General features: G+C 38.8%; 1 protein-coding gene across 1 annotated transcript in view; it reads left to right on the plus strand.

Annotated features, from left to right (window-relative positions):
• The window catches only part of STXBP5L (syntaxin binding protein 5L), a 286,369-nt gene that overhangs the window by 257,480 nt on the left and 4,846 nt on the right, over positions 1–24,043 (plus strand). Inside the window, exons 23-25 of the mRNA XM_004577863.2 lie at positions 3,540–3,779; positions 18,810–19,167; positions 21,691–21,856. Coding sequence (XP_004577920.2) covers positions 3,540–3,779; positions 18,810–19,167; positions 21,691–21,856 — 764 coding nt within the window. The remainder of the gene's footprint in view (positions 1–3,539; positions 3,780–18,809; positions 19,168–21,690; positions 21,857–24,043) is intronic.

Consider the following 24,043-nt stretch of genomic DNA (forward strand, 5'->3'; position numbering starts at 1 on the left):
TATACTGAATGAGAACTGTAAAATTGGATATCCTTGTCTTGTTCCAAATCTGAGGGGAAATGCGTTCAGCATGATATGGACTGCTTTTTGCCATACACAGCTTTTATAATTCTGAGGTATGCTAATTTTGAGGTATACCTGATTTGTGGTACAGAGCAACTCATTGATTTCCTCCCTTTTCTGTGTGTATTCTCTGCATCACAGTGAGTTTCCTTGCAATTCTGATTGTGAATTCTGTATCTGGCATTTCACAGATTTCTTTCAGATAAAGGTCTAATTCTGAACAATTATTGTTTTCTTTTGGAGGCTTCATGTTATTCCTTTGTTTCCTGTTTCCCTGCATTTATATCTGGCAAAATAGACTCTTCTTTATGAAGTAGTCTGTACTGGAAAACAATTTATGGTTTAGATACAATGGAGGCAATCACTTGGCCTGTTGTTTGGCTTGGATCCAGGTGAGCCAAGAGTTATATCCTGAGTGATTTCTTTTGCTTTAATCAATTCCAACTGTATCTATAAGTGACACAGTGATCTTGTCTGCTAGAGCCTATAGATGTAAAGGTCTGACTTGAGGCAAATGTGGACTTCCTACAGAGCGTATAATCAGTCCATAGAGAAAATGTCAGAGACACTAGGGGTTATGATAGCCAGGGACCTTGTTCACAATGCTAAGGGGCATAGAGGAGGCTATCCCTGTATCCCAGGTTCTCCTAGGAGAGTGCAGCTGCTACTCAGGTTGTAATACCTAGGTTCAGTACTGGCAGATATGAACAGAACCCTGCTCCAGATCCACAGGGTGACTATATGGTATCCAGGGGTTTTTTAGACTGGCAGTTACGAATCCAGAGGCAAAATGTGAGCATGTTCTCAAGGTAACACCAAGTAGATTCCAGTGGATTTTAGGAAATTACTACTGAGTATTACAGTCTTCATGTTGCAAGACTCAGTAGGTTCATTGCTCAGCTTTCTCAGGATGGAAGCCTGACACTGGGGATAATGTGAACCACTTGTCTGAAGCAGAGAAATGTAATAGAACCCTCCAGGTACCACAAATATACAAAAATTACTCAAAAGATAATGAAACCAATATCAGCAGTCCCAGTATTGCAAAACACAGACAGAGTTGCCCTCATTTTCTCATAAGGCATGCAAGGTGTTGCTGGGGTTTGTGCCCAGGGCACCTAGTCCCAGGGAGCTAGGAAGCTCACAGGGAAATTCCTTAAATCAGGTCAAAATTGTATCGACTGATGTTGGTACTAACCCAGTACCAACATGTTGGTACTAACCCAGTACCAACATCAGAAGAAGCTAAAGGAACACCGCCACACACAAAGCCCTGGATTACCTAGAGTGAGTGAGCACAACTCAGGGGCTTCTGCCAAAAACTCCTGCAGTTGTAGGAAGCTACAATCTGATCTCTATCCCACAAGGCATCCTGACTTTGGCTCTAGACACTTCTGGTAGCAGCAGAACAGAATATGTGCTCTCTCAGGGTGAGAAAGGAGAATAAGTCAATGTGGCTTCCCTTCTTGAAACCAAGCAGTTGGCTTGGTTCAGAGATACCAGTTGGTTCCCAAGGCTGGAGCTGAAGTCAGTGACTGACTGTGGACTCCTCCCTCAAGCAAAGATGTCAGGCACAGGGCCCACAGCAGCTTCTTGCTATCTGAATTGGGAAGGTGGTGCCTCCCAGTGGACAGCTGACTGCATGATATGGCCAGCCGCAGCAGTGTGTGTGTACTGTTCGGTTCTGTTACTTCACTGAAAATTTCTGCCAGTCAGGCTCCTGGAAACATTCTTCCTTTGGTTTTTTTCATATCCATCTGTGGCTGTAGTCAGTGCATCTTCTCACTATTCAGCCATCTTGGACTTTCAGTATGGATGTTTGTATATGGAATGAATGTGAGAACAGGGAATGAAGTATAAAAAACAGAATCTAGAGGTTTTTACATAGGAAAAATGGAGGAATTGTGTAACTCTGCTGCTACCATCATGTTGACAAAGAACTTTAGGGAGGGGACAGTGTTGCAATGCAGCACGTTAAGCTGCAGCCGTTTTCTCCCTCAGCCCCCACATCGCTTCCTGTCCAGGTCCCTGCTAAAGTGACAGGGAAAACATCAGAAAATAACACAAGTACTTGGTTTCCTTAATAGGACAATCTCATGGGCAATCTGGATGGAGTTCTAGGCTTCTGGCTTCATATAGGCCAGCCCTTGCCCAAGCCTTTGTGGTCAGCTGGAGTGTGAAACAGAAAATGAAAAATTCATTCTCGATCTCTCACTCACTCACTCTCTCTCTAATTCTGTTTTTCAATGAATAAAGCAAATCTTGAGAAAAAAATACTTTTAGGTATTTTTGCTTTAGTAATTCTGTGCTTCACTGCCTCTTTAAAAATGTGATGATCTGTATTTCCTCCAAAAGAAGTTGTAAATTTATTTTCAATTTTTAAAATTTCTTTAACTTTATACTATACTAACTCTGGTTCCTGGACATAAAGACAACAATCTTATCTCATTTGCATATGAGTGTGAACCTTGAATAACGATAAATTATGAAAGGGGAAAATTTTGGAGACATATATTGGCTAAAATTGTTATAACAGAAGCAATACATAGGAATTAGAGAAGAACTACACTCTTAATAAGACATGTAATTTTGGGTTTTAGATATGTGTGCCTCTGATTTGTTCTGAATTCTAAGAAAATAAATCTGTTTCAAATCTGTAAAATATATTTGATCTTCCTTTGTATCTGAATTCTATAACAAATAATTATTTTTATAACTTTGATCATGGACAAAAAGGAGAAATTTATTCTGTAATTTTTAATTGTTTATTTAAGAAAGAGAGCAGTACCATCTGTTCATGTGTACCCAAGTGCCCACAATGGCCCCCAGCAAGAGCTGAAGCCAGGAACCCATAGCATGGTCCCAGTCAATGAGAATAGTGTAATCCAAAGCTCCCTATTTGGCTCAGAGTTCAGATTCAAAGTAAGTGGCTTGGAAGATTATATTTACATTTTGCCCTTGATTTTACCTTTAATTTTTATGAAGGTAATTATAAGAGATATACAATGTGTTTGCCACAGTGGAGTGCAGTATGGATTAGTCCTTTCTTGTCAGTGGTCACAATAATGTTGATAAGTGGGAAATGCCAGGAGAACATTAGGAATACTTGCAACAGTTGAGAAACAGGAAAGACATACACTTAAAACAATATCAGAAATAATTGTAACCTTGACTGTTTAGACTATATTGTTTTTGAAGATTAAAGTTCAACCAACATGTGAGTCATGTAGAGATAAACACTATAACCTGGATCTTTGGAAAGTCACTTTCTAATCCTAATTCTTACTAGGTTTATGATTTATATGTTTGGACTTTAGACTCTCCATTATAAAAAAAAAAGCTGATGAACTGATGAACTACCTTCCAGGTCAATTAACAAAGAATGGAACATAATTTTGGCATTCATATATTAAGTCTAATTTTGATTTGCTATGGAAAAACCTATAATAACTCTTATTTTTTCTTAATTTCCATAGAAACCCGTGAAAATTCCTATAATCGTTCCAGAAGCTCTAGTATCTCCAGTATTGACAAAGACTCTAAGGAAGCCATCACAGCGTTATACTTCATGGAATCCTTTGCACGGAAAAACGACTCCACCATCTCCCCTTGTCTGTTTGTTGGAACTAGTCTGGGAATGGTGTTAATCATATCCCTAAACCTGCCAATAGCAGATGAACAAAGGTTTACAGAACCAGTCATGGTATTGCCAAGTGGTAAGAATTGTTTTTACTCCATTGTTACTCTTTCAAACTTGGATAAAATGTCTTTTGAAATGTGATTTTGTGTTGATTTGGGACAGAGGTACTGAGAGAAGTTTTCTGTGTAACACAGTATTCAGAATCTCATTAATCATACACTGCCTTAACATTTGCCACATTGTAATTTACCTTTCATTTGGGGTAAAAGCATACAACCTCTCCTATGATGGAGAAATGTGGCATTGGCAGCCCAATTAATGCCATGGGAAATACATTTCTTAGAAGCACTTAAGGACACCCTGATGTAAAAATTAAATTTAATTTTAGTAAATTTAAACTTTTTCCAAAATTCTATGCTGGATCAGAGCCTATGAGTGCTTTAATGTCATTCTTGAAAGATTCAGCTAACCTAAGGTGGATGGGTTATTATTTTATTGATATAAAGTAATTAAAAAGTCATTTACTTTACAATACAGTTTCAGAAACATAGTGATATCTTCCCCCTACGCTCCCTCCTGCCCATGTTCCCGACCCATCTTCCTTATTTCTGTTTTTCTCACTAAGATTTTTACTGTGGCATACTTACAGTTCACTTGTTAATCACAGGCTTAACACTCTATTTGATAAAGAATTCAACAATTAAAAGATAGAAAAAAGCCTATTTGTAAAAATTATAAGCTATAAATAATAGTTCTTGAAATGTCAATCTTGCTCATATAGAATACATTTTTTGTATTCTGTGTGTTGGTTACTACAGACCAGGGAAAATATATTTGTTTTTTGAATACTACCTTCTTTTGCTAAGCATAATGGTATGTAGTTGCATCCATTTTGTTGCAAAAGACAGGATTTCATCCCTTTTGTGGTTAAATACTATTCCATTGTGTGTGTGTGTATGTATGTGTGTGTGTGTATAGATAGATATATATATAATTTTTTTCTGTATCAAGTCATCCATTGATGAATATCTGGGCTGATTGCATATCTTGGCTATTACAAATCGAATTACGGTAAACATGAGAGTACAAAAACACTCATGTTATAAAGGTGCTTGCATAATTTGTTTTTTTTTCTACTCTGAAACCTCTAGAGTTTGATCCAAGTCATAAGAACTTTTGCTAAATAAATGTTGTATTTTCTTCCTTCTTGAGTTATCTTCCCCCCTTTCAGACAAAGAATGCATGTGAATCCTCCTGTTATTCCTTTGCATAGTTCTACACTATATATTATATTTTAACTTCAACAAATGGTACAAAATATGTGGTAGTTGTCTTTCTTGATTATTTTACTTAGCATAATAATCTCTGGTTCCTTCCATTTTGAAATGTGTTTTTACCACCAACTTTACTCTGCTGTCTTTTGAAGAAATGTTTTCTAGACTTTTAAGAAATTTCTTAATACTTAGGATAATGGTTTTTATTTTAAAACAATGTACAATATATGGTAGGTTAGAGTTGTGCTTTCCTGGTAAATTAGTGTGCTATTTTCATATCGCTAGATTTTAGGTGGAAAAGTCAGTTTGTGCACTGTGTTTTAAAAGCTAATGTAAAGATCACTTTATTTTATACATGCTCAGGTATTTCAGTGAGAAAATACCTTTATTAATTTTAACAAAATATGCACAATTCTTTTATGTTCATTGAGCCAGTCAAACGCATAGAATTATAACGTTTTAAGTATTAACCCATATACCATTGTAATGTTCTATGTTGTGAAAATGATATTCAGTGGGGTTCATAAAACAGATCATTCATTGTCACAGGTAAATTTACCAATCTTAGCAAAAAAAAATCAAAATAAGTACATATTTGAATTTTGAACTCTTAGGCCAACACAGTGATATAACAGGCCAGCCCACTATCTGTGGGTCAAGCATCCCAAATGGGCACAGGTTCAAGTCCTAGCTGCTCCAATCCAGCTCCCTGCTGAAAGCTCGAAAAGCAGCAGAGAATGGCTCAAGTCTTTGATCCCCTGAACTCATTTGGAAATCCCAGAAGAAGCTCCTGGCTTGAGTTTGGCTCATCTCTGGATATTGTGACCATTTGGGGAATGAACCAGCAGATGGAAGATCTCTTTCTCTTTCTCCCTCTCTGTCTCTTCACCCCCTTCTCTCTAACTCTTTGAAGTTGAATAAATAAATCTTTGAAATAATTTTTTGAACTACAGTTTGTAAATACTTGAAAGTTTCCATTTTATGTATTCAGTGACATGTGATAGGAAGTTATGTTCTCCAAATATTTCTTTCATTATTCACTTATTCTTTCAAGACATGGATTTTGTCGAAGGCTTTTTCTGCATCTATTGATACTATTATATGATTTTTGTTCTTCAGTTTTTGGATGTGGTGTATCACATTAATGGATTTCTGTATGTTGAACCATCCCTGCATTCCCGGGATGAATCCTACTTGGTCTGGATGAATGATCTGTCTGATTTTTTTTGAATTCTATTGGCTAGGATTTTGTTGAGAATCTTAGCATAAATGTTCATCAGGGAGATTGGTCTGTAGTTTCCCTTCTCTGTTAATTCTCTGTCCAGTTTGGGGATTAGAGTGATGTTGGCTTCATAGAATGAGTTTGAAAGGGTTGCTTCCTTTTCTATTGTTTTGAAGAGCTTGTAGAGGATTGGGGTTAGCTCTGTTTGGAATGTTTTGTAGAATTCTGCGGTGAAGCCATCTGGGCCTGGGCTTTTCTTTGTTGGGAGATCTTTAATCACTGACTCTATCTCTGCTTCAGCTATGGGTTTATTCAGGTCTTCTGTTGCCTCTGGGGTAAGTTTTGGTAAGTGATGGGAGTCTAGGAACCTTTCCGTTTGCTGGTGGCTTTGATTTGTTGGAGTACAGTTCTTTGTAGTAATTTCTAATTATTTTCTTAACGGTTGCAGTGTCTGTTGTTATGTTGCCTTTTTCATCTTTGATGCTGCTAATTCTCACTTTCTCTTGTTTTTTCTTTGTCAGTCAGGCCAGTGGGGTGTCTATTTTATTTATCTTCTCAAGAAACCAGCTTTTTGATTTATTGATTTTGTGTATAGTTTTTATTTCTATCTGATTAATTTCCTCCCTTGCTTTGATAATTTCTTGTTTCCTATTGATTGTGGGGTCCTTTTGCTGCTGTTTTTCCAATTCTTGGAGGTGTGTGCTTAGTTCCTGTATTCGATGCCTTTTTTGGGCCTTGACATGAGCACCAATTGAAATAAGCTTACCCCGTAGCACTGCTTTGGCAGTGTCCCATAAGTTTTGGACTGTTATATCTGAGTTTTCATTGGTTTCCATAATTTTTATCTCATTTTTAATTTCTTCTCTAACCCATTGTTCGTTTAATAGCATGTTGTCCAACCTCCAAGAGTTTACAAATTTCCTGGAACATTTTGAATTGCTGATTTCCAGTTTCGTTCCATGGTGGTCTGAGAAGGTACATGGTATGATTCCGATTTTTTTGAAGTTTGTTAGATTTGCTTTGTGTCCTATCATGTGGTCTATCCTGGAGAAGGTGCCATGCACTGCTGAAAAAAATGTATAATCTGCGGACTTAGGATGCACTGTTCTATAGATGTCTATCAAGTCCAGTTGTTCTGATACTTGTGTGAGCTCTATAGCTTCTCTGTTGAGCTTTTGTCTCGTTGATCTATCTATTGGTGTTAATGGGGTGTTCAGATCTCCCAGGATTATCGTATGTTCATCTATATCTCCCTTTAAGTCTATAAGTAATTGTTTCACATAGCTGGGTGCATCTGGACTTGGAGCATAAATGTTAACGATGGTAATCACTTCCTGATGGATCTTTCCTTTCAAAAATATAAAATGCCCTTGTGTGTCTTTTTTGATGTTTGTCACATTGCAGTCTATATCATCTGAAATTAGGACCACTACACCAGCGGTTTTTTCTCGTCCGTTGGCGTGAAATATCTTTTTCCATCCCTTCACTTTCAGTTTCTTAGCATCTTTGCTGGTTAGATGCGTTTCTTGTAGGCAGCAGATAGTTGGGTCCTGTTTGTTGATCCAATCTGTTAATCTATGTCTTTTAACTGATGAATTTAGGCCATTTGTGTTAAAGGGTTAATATTGAAAGACTGCGATTTTGTCCTGCCATGTACGTGTGTTTTTGAGGTTGTTAGTATCTGATCGTCTTTCCTTGCGTGGACTTTAGTGGGTAGGTCTTCCCATTTGCCATCCTTGCTTATGGTTTGCTTCCTTTTTCTCTGGGAGTGGCCCATTTCTGAGGAGATTTTGTAGAGCTGGTTTTGTGCTGGCATATTCTGCTAGTTTCTCCGTGCTATGGAAGTATCTAATTTCATTCTCAAATACAAATGAGATCTTTGCTGGGTACATTATTCTTGGTTGACAGTTGTTCTTTTTCAGTATTTGAAAGAGTTTATTTCATTCCCTTCTTGCTTGGAGCGTCTGTTCTGAGAAGTCAGCGGTGATCCTGATGGACCTGCCTCTAAATGTAAGCTTGTCCCTGCTTCGTGCTAGCCTCAGGATTCTTTCTTTGTATTCGTTGGAGGGGAGCTTGATTACCACGTGTCTGGGTGAAGATCTTTTTGGGTCATATCTGTGGGGCGTTCTTTGGCCTTCTTGGATTTGGACTGGGCTCATGTTCTAAGTGTTTGGAAGTTCTCTTGTATAATTTCATCGAGCACCAGTTGTATGCCCGTCTCTCTTTCCACTCCTTCTGGAAGGCCTATAATTCTGATATTCGACTTCTTGATGTTGTCGTTCATTTCCTGTATTACTTCGTATGCCTTTTTCAACTGTATCTCCAGTTGATTAATAATCTGCCTGCTTTCATTCTGGGAATCTTCCAATTCGGATACCTGCCTTCTGCTGTAATAATTCTGTTGGCTAAGCTCTCAACTCTGTGCTTCAGGTCAAGGATCTCATTTTTGACTAATTTTGTTTCTGTGATTATGTGGTTTTTTAATTCCTTACGTTCCTCCCATCATTTTTCATTGTCTCTGAAGTTTCATAATTATTTTTCTGAACTCCTTGTCTAATAGGTCTTCAATTTCTTCATCTGTAATCTCTGCGATTGACCAGGCTTTTTGGTGACTTTTTGGGGTGGCATTGGCTCCTTCCTCTAATTTAATTATTTTCCTGTGACCTCGCCCCATGTCTATGTAATATAAGGTATTGCTGGATTCAAACCCTTGACCTCTGTTGCCACCTAGTGGGTTACCTGAGGTCTTGCTGACCTAGATTTATTTTTTCCTTCTTTGTGGGGCCTGGATTCTCCTCCCCCTATGTCTTCAGTCTGTGGTCTTGTGGATTCTTTAAAACCGGCGATATTTATGGTAGCTTTTGGGTGCCCTTCTGAGGAGTTCTCATGGCGCTGGGATTGGTGCCGCCCAGTGCTGGGGAGCTCCAGTTTCTAGGATAGCTCAAGCTCTTTGTTTCTAAGCCTAGTTACCCTCTCCAGCCCTGTCTGCCAGATCCAAGCCTGCCAGGATACAAGCCAGCCCAGATCCCAGCCAACAGCTCTGGCCCTTTTCATGTGTTTTGTCCCAAATTCCTCCTGCTAAGGGCGGGCACTTCCCTGTGTTAGCGACTCATCGAGGTTCACTCCCCGAATTTTGCTAGCTAGATTTTGCCTCCTGCTAAGGGCAGGCACTTCCCTGTGTTAACGACTCAGACTCACCAAGGTTCACTCCCTGAATTTTGCTGGTCCGATTTCGCTCCAGTCTCAGCAGCCCAGGGCTCCCTCTTTGTCCTTCTCAGGTTGCTGATCCCAGTATTTCACGTTTGTTATTCTGCGGTGTGCCACCTTTCTCAGTCCTGGCGGGATTGGGGAATGTCCAGCAGTGTTCCCTGCGGTTCTTTTCCTCTCGGGCTCACTTCAGACTGCTCCCATCCCTAACTTTTAGGACCCTTGGCTACATCGGTCTAACCCCGTCAGCCATCTTGACTCACTCTTTCAAGACTTAATAATAATGTGTCATTATCAGTTCACCAGTTATAATAAATGCACTAATCAATATGTTATTAATAGAGGAAATGGCAGAATGGATAAATGGGAATTCTGTAATATCTATTCATTTTTTTGTAATCCTTAAACTTTTATTTATTTTAAGTCCAGGACCCAGTATGATGGTTCAATTAACTAGTCCTCCCTCTTCAAGTGGCAGGATACCATGTGGGCACTGGGTCATGTCCCAGCTACTCCCTTTCCCATTCGGCTCACTACTTGTGGCGTGAGAAAGCAGCAGAGGATGGCCCAAAACCTTGGGACCCTATACACACATGAGAGACCTGGGAGAAGCTCCTGACTTTGGATCAGCTCAGCAGTGGCCATTTGGGGAAATAACAATGGAAGAGCTTTTGTTCTGTCCCTCCTCTCTGTCCTTTCAGATAAATATATATACATATATATTTAATATATTTGCATATATTAAACATAATATATATATATTAAAATAAATAAATAAATAAAATCCCAGCATGACATTTGGTGCAGTAAAGATACTGCTTAGGATGACTACACCCCACACTGAAGTGCATGGCTGCAAGTCCCAGCTCTGCTGCTCACTAAGCTTCCTGCTAATGTGCTCCCTGGAAGGCAGCGGCTGACAGCTCAGTTCTTAGATCCCTGCTAGCCTTCTGGTAGGCTTGGAGTGCCTAGTTCCTGACTTCAGCCATGCTTAGCCCTGGCTGCCGCCACCATCAGGGGAATGAACAAGCAGAAGAGACATCTCTCCTGTGTCTGTCTGTCTCCTTTACTACTTCAAATAAGCAAATAAATAAAAAGATCTTAAATATAAATTTCTTTTTAAAATTTAATAAAATCAATTAAAACCACGAAAAACTATGACTCTAGAGTCACATATAATCCTTAAAAGAGAAGAAAGCCAAATGGAAAACATGATTTATAGTAGTAAAAAGAAAAAGGATTTTATTTTTTCAATTCTTTCATTTTGATAATCTTTATATAGTTGATTAGGAAACAAAGGGTCAAGAGCTACAGGAAAGTGGGTAAGACCATTGTTTCCACATTAATATTATTTTTTAATTTAATATTTAATCTGGGCTAAGGGGAGAGACAAAGGGAGAAGCCCCACCCATCCCACGTCCCCCATGTAAGGCATGCTCGAGGGGCCTGCTCAAGCAGTTTTTCTAGTTCAACAGTTGTGAATTGCTGCCAATCTCACCATTCCATGCATGATGAAATCTCTTCAGAATCCACTGGCTCACACAGTCTCTTCATGGTTGGGGTTCTGAGATTGGCAGTTCAGCTGGAGGGATCCCCAAAGAAACTTCATCTGGGGTGATGCCCAGACCTGATTCTTCTGTGTGTTTGCCAGTACAGGGTCCAGCACAGTCTGTAACCGCAATCAGCTTATGCACGTGCTGGTGGTTACAATAGCTAGGTCAGCCCTGTCTCTCACCCTGTCTTCCACATGAACCAATGGGTGTTGCAGTCAAGCCTGATTCTGTCCACTTCACACTTGGCCTTCATGCAAACCAGTGGGAGCTGCAGCCTAGTCAGCGCAACTCCCAGTAACTGCCACCAGGCCTGTCCCTTACCCTGGTCCCCATGCTTGCCAGTATGTACCACAGACTTGTTCAGTCTGTCCCACGTCCCTTTTAGCTCTTATACATATCACTGGGCATTGAAGCCTCGTTCAACCAAACCAGCCCTACTATGCAACCCACACACATTTTGGCAGATGCCATTCTGTATAGCCATGCCTGCCCCAGTCCTGGTTTTCATGCTCACCAGTGGGACTGGTAACCCAAGAGGGAGGTGCCCACTATTTCCCTACTGGAACACTGCCACTCCTGGATCATGCACTCTCCAGGTGGTTCTGCAATTGAACTAGACAGAATTAACCCCCAGTGCCAGCAATTGCCAGCTGATGCTGTGGCAGAGCCCAACCAACCCTTGCCCTCTCTGATCTGTGCTTGCACCAGTAGGAACAATCAGCGCAGCCTGGCTTTTCCCTGGTCTAACTCACATGAGGCCCACAGGTGCTGTAGCCCTGCTTAGTCTGGTCTGTCCCATCTCAACTCATGCTCCCCAGTGGCAGTGGCAGTCCAAGAGGGGAGCCCTCCACATTCCCCCTAACAGCTTTGTCCCCTTCCCCGCTGGTTCTCAACATGGGCTGGTTGGGTGCTGAGGCCCAGTCTGGCATGACCTGCCTCTCCTCAACTTTTGCCAGTGGGTGCTGTAGCCTGACCAGGCCTGACCCACCCCCATTCCAGATGACACTGGTGAAGGCTACAGCTTCGCTCAGCCCAGCAGGTGCCCAATCCCAGCCATAATGTGTACTGATGAATGTTGCATCTGATCCTAGTCTGACCCACACTGTTCTGGTGCTCGGATTCACCAGCAGGTGATGTGAACTGGTTCAGCCTGGTTTGCCCTGACTTGTGCCAAATGTATGCTGCTGGGTACCTTTCCCTGGTCTGATCTGGGCTGCTCTCTATTGTAGTTCTTTTTTTTTAATATATATTTTTATTATATTATTTATGTATCTGAGGTGAAGGGGGATATTGAGGGAGAATCCCCACCCAGTCTCCCACCCGCCCAAGGTCCCAGATGTGGGGCATGCTGAGATACTTGCTCAAGTGGTCTTAATAGTCTTCCAGTTATGGATCGCTGCCTGTCACATCCCTCCCAGCTCGATTAGGTCATTGAAGAAGCCACTGATTGTCACAGTCCATCATGGAGTCTTCGTTTGCCCAGTATTTCGCTGGCCAACGTTTAGCTGAGGTGGTCTATTGTAGTTCTTGCACTCATCTGCAGGTACTATGTCCTGACAGAGGAATTTCCCAAGTTCCTCCACCAGAACCTCTCCCATCACCAGATCTTGCACATACTGGTGGGTCAGTGGGCCAGCCCTTACTTAGTCCACCTCCTGTCCTGGCAGGAACAGTGGTCTTTCCTGACCGGCCTTCAGCCCATTCCAGTTCTTACTGTTGGATGTTTCTGCCCAGTCAAGGCTCGTCCATACCCAGACATGGCTCACACGTGGCTCAGTAGGGGCAGATACCTAGCCAGGTCTGTCCTACATCTACCCTAGTTCTCATGAGCACCAGATGGTGTTGGAGTGTAGCTTGGATCAGTGCGCCAAGCCCCAGTTCCCAAGATAGGGGAAGCGACATGTTGTGGCACAGCAAGTTAAGCTGCTTTTAGATGCAGGCATCCATGTCAGAATGCCACTTTGAGTTAACAGCCACTTTGCTTTCATGTGGCATTCTACAAATGTGCTTGTGAAAGCAGCAGATGATAGCCCAATACTTGGGTTCCTTTGCCCATGGTGGGATGTGTATTGCTGTCCTGGCTCCCAAGTTCCAGCTTTAGCTCTGTCCTATGTGGGTATTTGGGGAGTAAACCAGTAGATAATAGGATAGTAGTGTATGTTCATATTCTCTCTCTTTCCGCCTTTACTTTTTAGAAAATAGAAAACTCATCCCTCCTCCTCCTTCATAGCTCCTTTCTTGACTATCATTGTTGCCACAGTTTTTACCCTTCTGCAGTATCTGTTCTCCATCATATGTCTTCTAGTTTCGGCTTCAGCTTATGGGAGCCATTCAAAACTATTGTAATTGTGGTGTTTTCTGCTTCCACTGGTCAGCACTGGAATGATATGTCATGAGGTTCTGAATACATTTTTCCTATTAAAACACTGTTAACTTTTTATCTATTAGTTCTGAAAACACATGTGAACCAAATAGTTTAAACTTGAAAATAGTCCTTTTTTAAATGCATTTGTTTATTCAGTATTCACCAGGAACATACTACTGTATTAAGTGCAAGGAGATGCTAAAATGTTTCCTATTTTAACTTCTAGGAAAGAATAAATTTAAATAGAAATTACAGTAAAGGAATAAAGAATATAGTGCAGCATGGAAAATGAGTTTAGGAAAGATCTCCCTAACAAATGTAACATCTGAAGTGGGAACTGGAGAGGTTTGGAAGTAGATGTGTACAGTACAATGTGTGACGTAACAACCTAGGGGGTGAGCTCGGCATGGAAGCCTAGTGGCTAAAATCCTCACCTTGCATGTGCCAGAATCCCATATGGGCACTGGTTCTGATCCCAGCAGCCAAGCTTCCCATCCAGTTCCCTGCTTGTGGTCTAGGAAAGTAGTCAGGGATGGCCCAAAGCCTTGGGACCCTGCAGCCGCATGGGAAACCCAGAAGAGTCTTCATGCTCTTGGCTTTGGATTGGCTTAGCTCCAGCTGTTGTGGCCACTTGGGGAGTAAATCAAGGGACAGAAGATCTCCCTCTCTGCCTCTCCTCCTCTCTGTATATCTGACTTTCCAATAAAAATAAAATAAAACTTAAAAAAAAAGAAAACTTAGGGGGCAACAAAGAAAAAGGCATGGATAAATCCTAGGGATGGAATGGTGCCAGATGACAGAGGAAAAGTAGGAGAGAAGATTGTATCGAATCTTAAAAATGTCACAGTGATGGGTAAGACTTCATAGATTATGTGGGTTTTATTTAAAAAAAAAACTAATGATGTAGTGTACTATTTTTTCCTCAAATACTTGTTCTGAAATGTTCTAATTTTAAAAATCAAAAAAGAAATTCTACCAGTAGTCTTTGTACTTTCTCTGTCCCTCCTCTATCTCCTCCATCTACTTGGAATTGCACTGCCCATCACTGTGAGAAATTTGGTAAGACTCACTTTTAATAATATTCTGTTTCTATTAGCTGTGTTGCCAACTACAAATTACTGTATTATTATCTGTTCTTCAGATGAGGTCCCTAACACTGTTTTGGAAAGAAATTATTTTGATGGCCCATGTACAAACTCAGGTTTTAAACTCATGAATAAATTCAAGGTTCTCAATAACAAATTCATTGTCTACCCCAAAAGTGGTCCTTCTTACCACTCCTCCATTTTCACTAATAGCACCATAATATTTCTCTAAATGACTTCTTGACTGATTTAAAGAATTCTACATGCTAGCTTTTTGGTTCCTTGCTTTTTCAATCTAGTTTGTTCTGTGTTACCTATATACTTCTAAGGTTGAACTAATGTTTCTTTGTGACATAATCTCCAGCTCAGAACCTTCATGTGAGAATTATGCTAGGTTGCATCAGGGCTGTGGCAATTTTCCTGGAAGCTCCTGCTATAACTGGGATCCCAGCAATAACCTAGACATGGTACTTTTGTGAACCCCTTGAATATACACGTCCCTCCACAAAAGTGCCCCTCTCCACTTCTCTTTGTGCAGATCAGTGAAGTACTGTCTCATGTAGTGTTACTTGATTGGAGGATATTTAGCGTGAAAAAATTAAAACAGTCCTAAATGATGAGTAAACATCATTGTTAAATGTTACTAATTTATTAACATTATTAAATGATGGGAAGAATTTTTTCTTTTACAAATTTTATAAAAATATATGAGCATGTGAACATATGACTAGGATTCTCTTCTGGTCCTTTGAGCCAATACCAGTGGAGCCCTAAAGCTTAAGCTTTCCAAGTTTCATAATAAGCCAGGCCCCTGTTTAGCACACCTCAAGTGATTGCTCTCAGATAGGAAAAAGGCAAGCACAGATTAATCCCTCTCATCAAAGCCACCATAGGGAATGCTGTCTAAACACTTCCTTATAGGTACTAAGAAAAATTAGTAAGCAATCATACAAACTTTCTATCCCCAAAGAACTTTACATCTGGTTACTGAGAAGTTCCATGAATGTTAACAGGTAAATTAAGATTTGAATACTTTTTGTAAGGGAAAGGGCATGTAAATAGCCTTCACTAAGACTCCTACTGGCTCTAAGTTTAATAATACTTTCCTTTCATGTACTGCAATCCCCCTGCTGCTCTTTTTGCTTTATTATGTCAGGATATATCATGCCATTATTTCTCCCATTAAAAAAGACAGACACTTTTGTGGATCTATTATGTTTCTTCTTTTTTAGTGCAAGATTTATTGAAACGATTGGGTTAGGTTCACTTTCTCCATTTTGTTCTCCCCCTCTCTTGACCCCATTCTAATCAGACTTTTTCTCACACCATTGATCACAACAGCCTGCATGTGTGTCACCACTGACCTCACCGATAAGTCTCATGGTCAGTGTTCAGGCAGCATCTTCACATACTAAATATTAGTTTATCATTCTCTCTACCTTAAAATATATCATTTGGATTCTAGATCACTACACTGTTCTGATTTTCTTCCTATCTTTCTAGCAATTGCCAGAATACTCTCTTCTCATTTTACTGAACCTAAAACAATACAATGTCCAAAGAAGGACTTGTTAAACATTTTTTTGTTGTTGCCTTTATTTTGAAGACCTGAATGAAATCAGCCTGTCTTATGATCTTAAACGCTCTTTATAACCCAAGGAGCATATGTTAATGTTTATATTCTGAATATTGCCCCCGTTCCCTCACAGTTGCCTGGCCTATTTATTTTCCACTTGAATGGCTAATAAATCTGAAAATTAGCATATCCATGACTAAGCTCCTGATATTCATCTCTTTTCTTTCCTGGTCTTTCCAATAGCCATGAATAACATTTCAGTTCTTATTCTCAGATCAAATATATTGATCAAATATATTATAGTTTAGCCTTATCTGTTTGTCAAACTTTAAATCAAATATAGTAGCAAATCCTTCTGACCCTCACAGTGTATTTAGGATTGGACATTAATGATAGAGGTTCAAACAAACCTCTATCCATTTCTCACATGGGTTATATGCTGGCCTCTTCACTGCTTCTTCTGTTTGTTGCCTTCCCTTAGACTATGCCCAGCCATAGATGTGATTCTATTAAATGGTAGTAAGAGCATATCATTTCTATTCTCAAAATCTCACCACCTCTTAGAGCAAGTAAAACTCTAAGTCTAGCACCACTTTTATGTTGCTTATCTCATTACCTGTAAGTCTTTTTGTGTTCTAGAAAGTAAGGACTTACCAAGATTCTGAGATTTTACTTGTCTCACAAGTTAATAAAGTTAGATTGCTAGTTTCATGAAGGCTGATAGAAGACATGAGATTTCTGAAAATTGAAGGATAATTTTTCACTGATAACACAGAATGTCAGTATTCTGATCTAGTCTCCTAAGAACCAATTTTGAAAGGATGATACAAAGAATCCTTTTGTCCTGTAGTAGTGTGCTTGGGCTCCCACAGCCGAATATTGCCGACTGTATGGGTTGCACAACAGAAGCTTATTTTCTTGTAATTCTAGAAACTTGCAAGTCTGGCATAAAGGTACCAAAAAGGTTGGGGTCTAGTGCAGGCTTTCCCCATGGATCGCAAATGGCTGCCTTCTTGTTATAGGTTCACATGACCCTTCTTTGGTATACAAATGGAAATACTTTCATTTAACTGGTAATTTGGTTGTCATTCAAAAGTATCTAAACTGAAAACTTGATCTTTATGGTCGTATGTTAATGGTTACAGATTAGAAGTGGAAATTTAATACAGTCATGGTATCTGCAGGTGGGACTTTGGAAAGTGATGAGAGTTGGTTGTTTTGGTGGGGCCTCTGCATTTGAAACATGGTGGGTTTGTAAATAGAAACTACATTGACCCAGATGTTTATCAATTACACATGATTCTAATAAATCATTCTTCATTGCTGTTGGCAGTCTTTTATATTCATGGAATATTGGGTAACTTCAATTTTCTCTTTCATTTTTGCTGTGGTTATTTGTACCTTGACCCTTGGACTGAAGCACCTGGAGCTCTATTCTATCTTTTTCAGTTACCCTAGGACATTCATAGGCTTCTTACTTTTAAAGTTTGCTTAAAAACACAACTTACAAGGGCCTGCAAATCCAACATACCATATGGGTGCTGGTCTGTATCCTGGGTGTTCCACTTTTCAATCCAGTTCCCTGCTTATGTCCTGGGAAAGCAGAGGAAGATGCCTAAGCCCTTAGACTCCTGCCCAAGAAGAACCTCCCAGAAGAAGCTGCTGGCTTCAGACAGGCTCAGTTCCAGCCATCATGGCCATTTAGGGAATGAACCAGTACATGAGATTTTCTTTTTCTCTTTCTCCCTTTTCTCTGTCTCTCTCCCTTCCTTTCTTTCCCTCCCTCTCTCTCTAACTCTGCCTTTCAAATAAAAAGTTAAAAAATTATTTTTTTTTAAAAATACAACTTAGATATCAGATCATCCAAATATGTATCTTCAATCTGATAAATTTTTAAGTGCTTTAAATTATAGGTAAACTAAATTTTAAATGGAATGCATTTTTAAGTATCACTCTTCTCTTCATATCTGTTGAGGCAGATCATTTCGGATTACTTATGATCACTCAACGATATATAAATGGACAAAGGGGGAAAAAGGAATAGTGGGGTGCTCCTTAGAGCAGAGTTTAGAAATAGCCATAGATCAGATTAGCTCAAGTTATTTCTTAAGCTTTGTAGTGTACTGTCCTCCAAGTCTGGTAAAAATCTCTCATAGGTAATGATCTGGCATGGATAATCAACCTTGGAAAATGGAGGTGAGTAAACACCTTTTCTATATACAGATGCATAAGCCTGTGCAAGAGCTGACACTAATTTTTTAACTTAACATATTGAAATTTCATGAAGTTTGTTGCGAGTACTTAATTTCAGTAGAAGAAAAATTTTTTTCTAGCAAATGAACTTGTGAAATAAGGAATGCAGTCAGATTTAGTGATTATTTTCAGTTGGACTGTGTATTATTTCAATAAATAAAAATTATACATTGTTTTAAATTTGCTTTTACACATACTTTAATGGATACCAGTCAGTAAATGAAAAAAACTCTGGTTTAGGAATCAGGACACTTGAAATCAAGTCCATACTTAGCTACTATCTTCCTGTGTGACCTGGCCTAAATCAATCATCTTTCTGGGTCTTGTTTACTCACTAGAAAATGAAACAATTTAACAAGTCAATATATTAGGCTCTTTTTTACGCCCAAACATGCTAAACGTTCAAGGTATTGAAGCAGGTATATTCACAAATATACTGATTGGTATATTTTATGCAACATCAAGACTATAAATTTAAATTATTATAACATAAAACCCTTATTGTCCATAGATAAGTTGCAGTTGTTTTCAAAAGGCTTTCACATGCCAGTGATGGAAATTGTTTTTATAGGTACATTCCTCTCATTGAAAGGAGCCGTGCTAACTTTCTCCTGTATGGACCGAACTGGAGGATTAATGCAGCCACCATATGAAGTTTGGAGGGATCCAAACAGCATGGATGAAAATGAAAAATCCTGGAGAAGGAAACTGGTCATGAACTCCTCTGCAACCCAAGAAATAGGAGATCATCAGTATATAATAATATGCTCCGAAAAACAAGCCAAAGTCTTCTCACTGCCTTCTCAGACTTGCCTTTATGTTCATAACATCACTGAGACATCTTTTATATTGCAGGCAGATGTGGTGGTCATGTGTAACAGTGCCTGCTTGGCATGCTTTTGTGCTAATGGGCATATTATGATAATGAGGTATGTTCCTTCTTTAAAAAATATTTTAGTAATCGTGGCAATGCCAGCAAGTTACAATTCTGAAAAGTCTGTATAATGTGCAAGATGTTAAGATATTAAGAAAATTGAATATTTCATTATGTTTGTGAATGCGATATAATGTGAATTTGTTGAGAATTTGGCTTTTGTTTTGTTGGGGATGTATGCGTGTGTGTGTCTGTCTGTCTGTCTTTGCTGAAAATATTTGGCATTGTAAATGAACTATGTATTTCAGTTGATGCCAAAAAAACTTACGAAAAGGCTGCTTCTCCAGTCACTCACATACTTTTGTTCAAAAAGCACTTACTTAATAGATATAATCTCTCCGAAGTTATGTTGTCCACTTAGGAGTAAACAAGCAAAAGAATCGTCACTTGTACTATGATTCACAGTACATACAAAGATTTTACATACAGAACTTCATTTGATCCAATAGCCTCTCAGGACATAAGAAAATTTAGTATGACTTGCAGCCTCCATTTTAGATCTATTAATAAATCAAAGTTAACCAAGTTGCCCAAAGTTGTAAATTTAGGGGGAAAAATGGCACCTAACAAGGTGCCAGCCAATATATTTCATTCCACTGTCACTGCAATCAAATGAGACTTGTGAGACTTTTGAGAAAATATTACCTTATGATTTTATGAATTCTGGAAACAGTTCATTATATTATGTAGAACTCACTGCAGTGCTTTCAAAAATCTCACCTAGTTCTCAAATCAATAACATGGTTAAGCATTGAGAAGACCTGTAAATGATATAAAAAATTAGTAAAACCCTTAAGGAGATTAGACTGGTATACAAGTAATTGTAAGCAAAGAGAATGCAAACTCCAGTAGAGGAACTACACAAGTGTGATCTGGAGTCAAAAACTGTTAGAACAGTCTTGAACACTTTCTTCTTAGGTCCTAGTTTGTTGATAGATTGCAAAGTAGCTAAGGACTGCTTAGGCCATGTAATACCCAGACTTAGAAAACCCAGTTTGAGAGTAAATAGAAGAGACTTTTCTGTGTGCAAATTCTCAAACTGTGCTCAGCCAACCACTTTCAGTGAGAAACACCATTAACACCATTAGCTGACTATATTAGCTAATGGTGTTTCTCACCATTAGCTAACCATATTTTTTATAAAATGTCCCTGCATAGAAAAAACATTTTTATCAATTGTTAAAGCAATCATTTCTCAGCCTTTAGCAACTAACTTGCTCCCTTGCTTTTCCCAGCTGCAATGGTAGCACCTTCTTTTCTTAACATTTCACAACATGGAATCAGTCTGAAAAAAAATTACTGGAACTTCTTTACCAATGCCAGCCACTGATTTTAAAAAGAATCCACAAAATAAATTTGTTTAAATGGGTTTGTTTTGGATTCATGAGATATTTTAACAGATCATAATAAATATCTGTTTTAGATATTAGATAATGCTTTATTCCTACAAACGTGTTTAAAATCCAGTGTGGAATTTACTCTTACACTGTATCTCTGTTCAGACTAGTTCATGTCAGTTGCTCTATGGCCAGGAGTAGTTAGGTTACCAGATTTGGTAACACAATGCTAGAAGGTCATGGAAAGGTTGTTCTTATAGCACACAGTAGAGTTTCATAGGCACAAACTACTCTGATAAAAGAAATCGGGTTCTGGGTGGTTTTTTTTTTTTTTTTGGCTTGAAATAATTTACCATCATTGTGCACACTCATAATCACTAAAACGATTTCATAACTGACAGTTTAATTACATGGGCCTTTTTCCCCTTGGCATTAGAAGTGTGATTTTTTAAAAAATTATTAACAATAGTTTTGCTTCAGTAGTTCATAAACGTGACTCTAATGAAAATATTCAAAAGAACATTCTGATGAATATTTTAGCAAAAGTATTACCTATGACATTAGGATAAGCATACTTTGGTGTAAGATAGTTCAGATGTCTAGTCTTCATTTGGATGTACAATTTCTAATCTATTATTTATAACTCATTCTCATTCCCTTACAGCCTTTGCTATTTCACAGTTAATCATGTTTTAGTGTAGGTGCCATATATTATATGCGATTTTCATTTCCTGGGTTAGAGGGAATAAGGAATGGCCACTCCATGCTCAGGCACAGTGAACTGGACACCCTCCAGGACTCTGCCAGGATATGACCTCCTCAGACTCAAACATTTTATCTTAAGGAAAGATTAAGTTTTAATCTGACACTTTCTGGCTCTGATGTTTGTGACATAACCAAAAGCTGTTGTAGGAACTTGTGACATGCTGTAAAAGTGTCCCTGAGATTGCTAGCTAATGCATCTAATCCCTTAAAGATATTTGCTAAGCACCAGTAGGGATTAATATGCAAGAACTGGCCCATGATCATGATTTTTTTGTTACTTGGTGAAACTCTATTACTACTGACCTTCAAGTGAACAAAAACAACCATAAAATAATAGTAAAGCAGTTGTTGTTTTAGATAAGGATCAGTGTCTAACAGCTTTGATGTGAAATGTGCATTTACTCTTTTCTGTTCAGCCTACCTAGTCTTCGACCAATGTTGGATGTTAATTATTTACCGCTGACAGACATGCGGATAGCACGGACATTTTGTTTTACCAATGAGGGGCAGGCTTTATATCTTGTCTCCCCTACTGAAATTCAGCGGTTAACCTACAGCCAAGAAATGTGTGACAATCTACAGGTATGTCAGATGTACTTATGATAAAACATTATATATGGCTATTAAAAAACAGAATGAGAGTTGCCTAAAAGTTAAAGTATTATGAGATCATACAACAAATACACGCTTAGCTCATGTTTTGAACATATTTTCTTCATTGTGATGTTGTGATTTCTTGTATAGTTCTAGGTATGCACAGAAATAGTAAAGAGAATGTTAAAAATTATTTATAAAATAGTCTTGTTATACTTATTCACACTTGGAAAATCTTCCAAAAGACTACAGAGTCTCTCCTAGGGGAGAAATGTCTATGCAGACATTTTGCATGCAATACAGGGAATGCATAGACTTTTCTGAAGAAACCTTAATTTTGATTCGGAGCCACACCAATAAATATATTTCCTTGAGATAAGACTGGGTATTCCAGTTTGACCATGGTGATAAGAATAGCTTAGAAACAGGATGAAAGTCTGTCAAATTTGAGTAAGAATGGTCACAACATTTTTAAATATCTCAGATTTAATTAGTTCAACTCTCATTTCACAGATACCAAAACTAAAACTAATATATTATAATGCAGATATTAAGAGAAAAGGCTCTGAAGTACAAGGGCTCTTCAGCAAATTCAAGGAAGATTTCTATTATGAAAAAATTACATATAGATTTTTTACGAAAAAACTTTTTGTGTCAAAATAAACTTATGTCTTAATTACATTTTCCCTGAACTCTTTGAACTGTCTTCTTAGTTGAGTTGTGTTTGGCTCCTCCATTTGTGATTGGACATTTTTCTTAACCTATCTACTTAACCTATCTATATGTACTCAGATTTTTGCAACATTGTACTAAGAAATAAGAATTTACGTAAAGCACTGAACATGGTAAGGTTTTTTTTTTTAACACAAATTGCGATAATGCTGTCTCAAAAATTGGTGTTCAACAAATATGTGGGGGATTTTTACTGAGTGCCTTATACTTGGCCAATTTCTAGCAATAAAATGATAAATAAGTTACAAGATCATACTTGCTGTGGAAAATAAATTAAACAAGTTAGCCACAGCAGTCTGTGGGAAATGTTCAACATGGCTACTACACCAGGGATCGGGAGACACCCGGGCTGTTGGAGGAGAAGTGAGGTGGGTGGAGAAGGGTTAGGGGCACTGCTAATATCTGATGTTCAACAGAAATGACTCAGGTGGATGGAGGCTTCGACATGGACAGGTAGAGCTAACCTACACAAAATTGGTGGCTTTCAGAATGCAGAAAAGTTCAAAGCTAGGAAGACTATAGGAATAGCAACACAAACTTACTTAAACTAGATCTTGGAATTATTTATAAACTCCTTAAAGAAGTCAGCACGGCAGTAGGAAGTCACTGACAAGTTTGGGCAGATTTTTTTATTCTTATTAAAACAGTATTTTTGTTTGCAGTGCAGTAGCTGGTTTTGAGCAAAGACTGAAGATAGTGAAAACAATTAGGAGGCTTTGCAAAATAATTAAGACTAGGGACTTGAAGGAAGGGCACCAACTGTGAGGCTGGAGAAAGTGAGCTGATTGAGCAGTTATGTGATGGAATCAGCTGGATTTGGGGATTATTGGGAGTAAGATAAAAGAAGGAATTGATCATTACTGAGGTTCTGACTTGGGGAACTGAAGAGATGGTGCTGCCAATTCCAAACAGAAGGGCTTTAAGAAAAAGACCACAAGACTGTGGGTAGAGGTAACAGGAAATGAAGCTTAAATCTTACTGGAAGATAACAAGCAAACTAATAGGTCACAGATCTAAGTTCCTTTCCCCATACTGATGTTTCTTAATTTTGACTTATTTTAGAAAGACATAAAAAGAAAGGTCTTGTAAAAATATAGATACTAGCATAACTGCATCGATTCTGATTTAGTTTGTGAGGCATTTGACTTGAACATCATCAGTTTTTTCTTTGAAGATTTATTTATTTGGAAGGCAGTTACAGAGAGGGAGAGAAAGAAAGAGATCTACCATCTGCTGCTTCACCCTCCAAATAGCCACAATGACCAGAGCTGAGAAAACCTAAAGCCAGAAGCCAGGAGCTTCTTCCAGGCCTCCTACATGGGTGCAGTGACCCAAGGACTTGGGCCATTTTTTGCTGCTTTCCCAAGGGCATTAGCAGTGAGCTGGATGAGAAATGGTGCATCCGGGACTAGAAGAGGTGCCCATGTGGGATGCTGGGCTGCA

The sequence above is a fragment of the Ochotona princeps genome, chromosome 3 (assembly GCF_030435755.1).
Source record: "Ochotona princeps isolate mOchPri1 chromosome 3, mOchPri1.hap1, whole genome shotgun sequence".
NCBI classification, from domain to species: Eukaryota; Metazoa; Chordata; class Mammalia; order Lagomorpha; family Ochotonidae; genus Ochotona; species Ochotona princeps.